The sequence below is a fragment of the Papaver somniferum genome, chromosome 4, assembly GCF_003573695.1.
Source record: "Papaver somniferum cultivar HN1 chromosome 4, ASM357369v1, whole genome shotgun sequence".
NCBI lineage: Eukaryota > Viridiplantae > Streptophyta > Magnoliopsida > Ranunculales > Papaveraceae > Papaver > Papaver somniferum.
Window position 1 is genome coordinate 8,453,781 of NC_039361.1, and position 5,474 is coordinate 8,459,254.

General features: G+C 34.5%; 1 protein-coding gene across 1 annotated transcript; it reads right to left on the reverse strand.

Annotated features, from left to right (window-relative positions):
* Positions 1 to 544: 544 nt before the first annotated feature.
* LOC113273496 (probable long-chain-alcohol O-fatty-acyltransferase 5) lies at positions 545 to 1,657 on the reverse strand. Its single transcript, XM_026523195.1, has one exon. The coding sequence runs from the start codon at positions 1,574 to 1,576 to the stop codon at positions 581 to 583; it is 996 nt and encodes a 331-aa protein (XP_026378980.1). The 5' UTR covers positions 1,577 to 1,657; the 3' UTR covers positions 545 to 580.
* Between the last annotated feature and the right edge of the window lie 3,817 nt (positions 1,658 to 5,474).

Genomic DNA, 5,474 nt, shown 5'->3' on the forward strand with positions numbered 1-5,474 from the left:
GTTGAAGTAAAAATTCAAAAAAACATATTATAAACGAACGATGCCAAGAATTACCACAAGAGAAAGAATACCAACGACGGTCCAGTACTAATATGAGAGACTTGATTGAATCAGATAAGTAATGGTTATTCTATAGTATAATCATCCACTAGATTGATTGTCTTTATGAGGAAAAAATTCTCCAAAGAAGTGATTTTCCTAACTTTTCTTCTTGAAATGAGAAATGGAGATCCTGGTAATTTGAAGACGCCAACACAAAAAATATGTGAATTTAAGTCGTCAAAAATTCCAATGGGTAGACATGAGTCCGGTGACTCCGATCATTTCAATTAACTAATTTTCTTATTTTATTTTATTTTTCTGATAGCTTGGTACAGTGCCTAGACTACTTGTAAATTCCATTTATTTAGGAATGTCAGCAATCACAATGGTTTAATCCCTGACCTCCTCACCTGGGGAGCATGAGAACAATCAGACCACATGATGGTTTTTTTAGTTTTCATATCACTTCCTTAAAAACAATAAATTATTATTATCTCTTGTGTATCCGATAAGTATGGGAATTCAAAAAATAAAAAGATCAAACACCAGATACGTAATTAAAGCATGCAACAATCTCTCTACTAATCTTCTCATCAAAGCCACCCTTTATGAGTGGTGGGAAGAACAACCAAAAACTAGATAGTATCACAAATCCAATTGTCAATGGCCTTGACACCATCAGAGGCAGCGTCCACCTTCCATTAACAAGCTTTTTCACCTTAATCTCTAAACCAATACAAAACCCATGAAAAATGAAAAACAAAGTGACTTCCCATGTAGGTTTCACCCCAATTAAGTAAAAAAACATAATCTCGTGCATAATTCCCGAAACAACAAACGTCGCGGTCACAGCTGGTAGTTGACCCCATTTCCTTACGGGTTCATATACTATTACTCGTAGACTATTGGTTACCATTAAATTCCATCTTCGGCCCCAAAAATCTTGCAGTGATGCTGAAAAGTAAGGTTCGTCAAAAACTGGTTCCGTTTCTAAGTTTAGGAGTTTTGCGGTTGTTACTCCAACGGCGAGTAGTGTGAATTCCAAGCCAATATACAAATAACCACAGTAACAAAACAACAGAAGTTTTGGATGGATGCTTTCTTTATGTGCACAACCAATAGTCAATATCCCCAAAACTAATACTTTGATCGCCAAACGCAAAGGCGGTCTTTCTGATGACTCGAGAGATGAATTATTGTTATTCTTGCTTGTTTGCTTGATCTTGATAGGTAGACAAGCAAGGGCCAAGAAATTCAAGAACGAAACTGGTCGATCTTTAGGAGATAGAGGGCCTTTCCCAAATGAAAATAGAAGAAGATTGAAATTTCCTAACCAAACAAGATACAAAGTAGTAGGACCTCTAAGAAGGTTGGTGTCGAGATTCCATGGAAGAATTATGAATAAGTATAGTATTGGGATGATAGAAAGCAATCTGAATATTCCTTTTGGAATTCTTGAAGGAACAAAGTAACAATAACTCAAGGCTATGAAAGCGAAAGACCATACCTTGATGAATTTCCATAGCTCCTCCATTGTTGATTAATCTTCAATCTTCATGAATTGTTTCCTCTGGTTTCTTTAGTTGAATTTCTGTCAAAAGTCTGAAAGTATAGAGTAGCTCCTAACGACTTTTTTTTTTTTTTTTTTGGCTTTCCATTGGCTTTCTTTTTAAAAGAAAATATTACAACGTAACCAATGATGACACATGAGTTGGGGGTCTACAACGTTTAATCTATCACTGTACCATCTTGACTATGGTCGTCTAGTTTGCCCATCTTGACCGCTCGTTCTCATCAACAAAATTGTAGATCAACCATGAGTTTAGCTGAAGAGTATGATTTGGTTGTAAGTTGATGATTACTATTGTTACTGAGTAACTGAGATACTTATTATCTTGCTCAGATCAACATACTCTTAAAGCATGAAAACCATCTGGCTTCTTAAAGTCATTCGTAGACACCGACATGAACTCAAATCACAATTAAAGTCATCGAAAATTTTGCATAATCATGAGTGCCAGAATACTGCAAGTTATTTTTTCTGGATAAGTTGCTTTCACTTCGTAAACTTGCAAACTTTTTCATGCCCAAACTGTTAGGTATAGATGTATGTAGTAGTAACAATGCAAGACATTGCCAATTACACGACACTACTGAATCTTAGGCGCATATAGCATATGAAACTTGGAAATGCTTTTGGTTTCTTGTGTGATACCTAGCTACATACATTGAAGGAAATTATGGTTTACTTCGTGAAATGCAACAAAAACTCTTAGGATCCTCTTATCTTGTATATCCTATGCAAGATAAAGAGACCTTACGAGGTAACTTTTTACATAGGAATTAGTAGTTTTTATCGAAATTACCGTTTTTATTGCATTTATATAATCAATGTTGCAATTCCATGAATACCCTTTGTATTTATATATAGTAATGATTACTTTATGACATGGACCCACTTGATATACTTGGACTAGCTAACTCAAAGATATTTAAATCAGAATGTCCGTCATTTATCCATTCTTCTCCGTACTTTTCCAAATCCGTGGATTTAATTTAGCAGCAAAATTCTAGGTCACGTTTTAGAAAAATCAAAAATAATAATTTATCAAATTATTTTGTTACTCTAATTCAACGGCGACGGTACCTCTTTTGTTACCTGTTACGACCAATTTTTCACATCAAAAGTTTTTCTGGATAAGCAAATGATCTTTTATATTATAATAATGACAATTGGGCAAAGTAACATAGGAGAGGGGGAAACCAAAACGATCAAAACAAAAAGAGTACATAGGAGATGGATGAGTAAGAGCAACTGCGGTGGATGACTAAGAGCAAATTTCTAGTCGAGTGGGCTGGCGTAGTGGGACGGATCATCGATCAAAATTTGATCAAAGAGTAAAACCCAGACCAAATTTGATCGGCGATCAAGACCAAACCCAGATATAGTCGAGCGGTCGTATAGTTCACGCCCCACCACCAGGCGGTTATATAATCTACGTCCCACACCAGGCGTACGTAAAGTCCCCGCACCACACCAGGCGTACGTAAAGTCTACGCTCCACATGGGGCGTACGTAAAGTCTACGCCCCATTTTTTATTTATTTTTTAGTTTTGTATGGGGCGGGCATTATACCCCCGCCCCATTCTTTGTTTTCCAATTTTTTTTTTGTGGGGCGGGCTTTATACCTCCGCCCCACTTCTTTTTTTTTTTTTTTAAGAATCTTCCCAATCAGGCGGACGTATATCCCACGCCCCACACCAGGCGAATATATAGTGTACGCTCGATCAAATTTAGTCTTTCACCCGTAACGTCACACACCAGACTAAACTCAAATTTGATCGTTTGTTTTGGTCTTTGATCTTTGGTTATGATCGTACCACTGTGGACGCTCTAAGGACTCTTTAATAGGTAGTTAGGACCAAAACAAAATAAGATTTTGACTCATTAATGACTCACAATAAAATAAGATTTGATTTTCAAGGGTAGAACTGGAAGTAACCTTTTCTAGAACGGAAAATGGGTCATTTGTCCAAATATTTTTAAATCACGGTTCAAATGGACGAGTAAAAAATAGTTTGGGTGAAATGGCCAAAAAAAAATAGTATCCTAGCTTAAATTTAAAAAATAGCAAGGATGAAACTGGATACATCCTGTGTAAATTAAAAATAAATAAAAAATATTTGAAAATGGGCACGATGAAACTGGTTACGTCCTGCCTATTTTTACATTTTTGTCCATTTAAACGCTATCAAAATCTAACTGTCCATTTCACCCAGAAATTGTTGATTTTGGTCTTTTTAACCAATTTCGTGTTTCTAGAAAATGCAAAATCTGATTCCCAAAAATATTTTGTTATCCAACAAAAATTACACTAACCAATAGAAAATATTATTATTTTATCTTATCTTAACATGTGCCCTGCTATACAAGTTAAAAGAACCCGAACTCTTAACATCAAAAATTACTCATGAAGTTCTAACCGCATCATTTCAAAGAAAATTACTTTTACTGATGAAATCGAATTTTAATTTCTAAGAATCCAGCAAGCAGTAAAGCTTCTCCTATTTCAAGACCTTGCTAGTTGCTTTTTTTTCTTTTTTTTCCTCATTGAAACTTGTTGTTCCTTTGGGTCGGTGGGCGCAATTGCATATACAAATTAAATTCTTGGACAAGAGACTTTAATCGCTTGGACCATTAATCGGATGTAATTGCTTGGACAAGAGTCTGAAACTTGAAACGAAACTTAATTACTTGATGCCCACAAAGTACAAGGCTGCTAATGGGGGACTGGAATTGACAAGGATACCGTTTCATAGGAGACAAAAAAGTTATATCCGATCCTGACCGTCGGATCACTCAAACAATACTCCTGTTAATTTCAGTCCCCCATTAACAACCATGACAAAGTATGCAAGTGGGACGAAAAAATCAAAAGAAGAATTTTATGGAACTATAAGCTGTAATTAAAAATAATTAAACCATGGAAGACCACTAATCCAATGTGAAAACACTGAACGTAGACCTAAAATAATAGTCCAAAATAATTATAAAATTTTATTCGTTATTCATGGATGGCCTGGTGTAACAAAACGGACCAAAAAAAAAAAACAATCCTATATATAGGTCATGGTGTAGCAAAACGTACCTTGTTTCGAAAATGAATAAAAGAAAATAAGAAAAATAATTAGTTGGTCAAATGGACCGGTGGTTGGGAAATCGAAATCGCAAGTTGTTGCAAAGGGTGAGCTAGGACCGTAAGATGTTCTTCAGTGAAACTGCAAGAAGCTATAACTTTTGTTTCCATGCGAGTGTAGGTTACAGAATGCAGAAACCTTTCAGGGAGATCTTAAATCTCATATTATTCGTTAGAGACTTTAAAAAAGTTTCTTAAACACCGTTATTAGTGAATAATTAAAAGTTTAAGAAATTTTCAGAAATTCTTTATTACGGGTTAGATGAAAGTAGTCAAATGGATATTTGAAATATTTTTAAAAAGTTCTCAAATCTATTGTTAGTTAGTTAATAACGATTTTAAGAAGGTCTCACAATTTTATGTTATTGAATTGAGATTTCTTCGGAGTCACTTTGACATTTTTATTGGATTTATATTTATAAGTCACAGATTTGTAGATTTTAGAAACTTTAAAATACTTTTGCGCATTATACTTTGAAATTTGGGTTATTTTCTCGTAAGCATCAAATTCACATACAAACCATATTTTTATTTTTATTTTTACAATCAATGTTATAATTTCAGCTTCATAACCAACATTTAATTCACTTAAAGACGATTATATAAATACCCATATGCTGAAATATATTACCCTAGCATTCTCATATTCTACAATCTCGAAAACACATATATATATACAACTACTAATTTATCCCAGAAACTAGAATTAATCATGTTATTGGTTCCGATTTGGAT

Excerpts from the sequence above, each read along its gene's own strand:
- LOC113273496 (XM_026523195.1), bottom strand. The coding sequence starts at position 1,576 with ATGGAGGAGCTATGGAAATTCATCAAGGTATGGTCTTTCGCTTTCATA.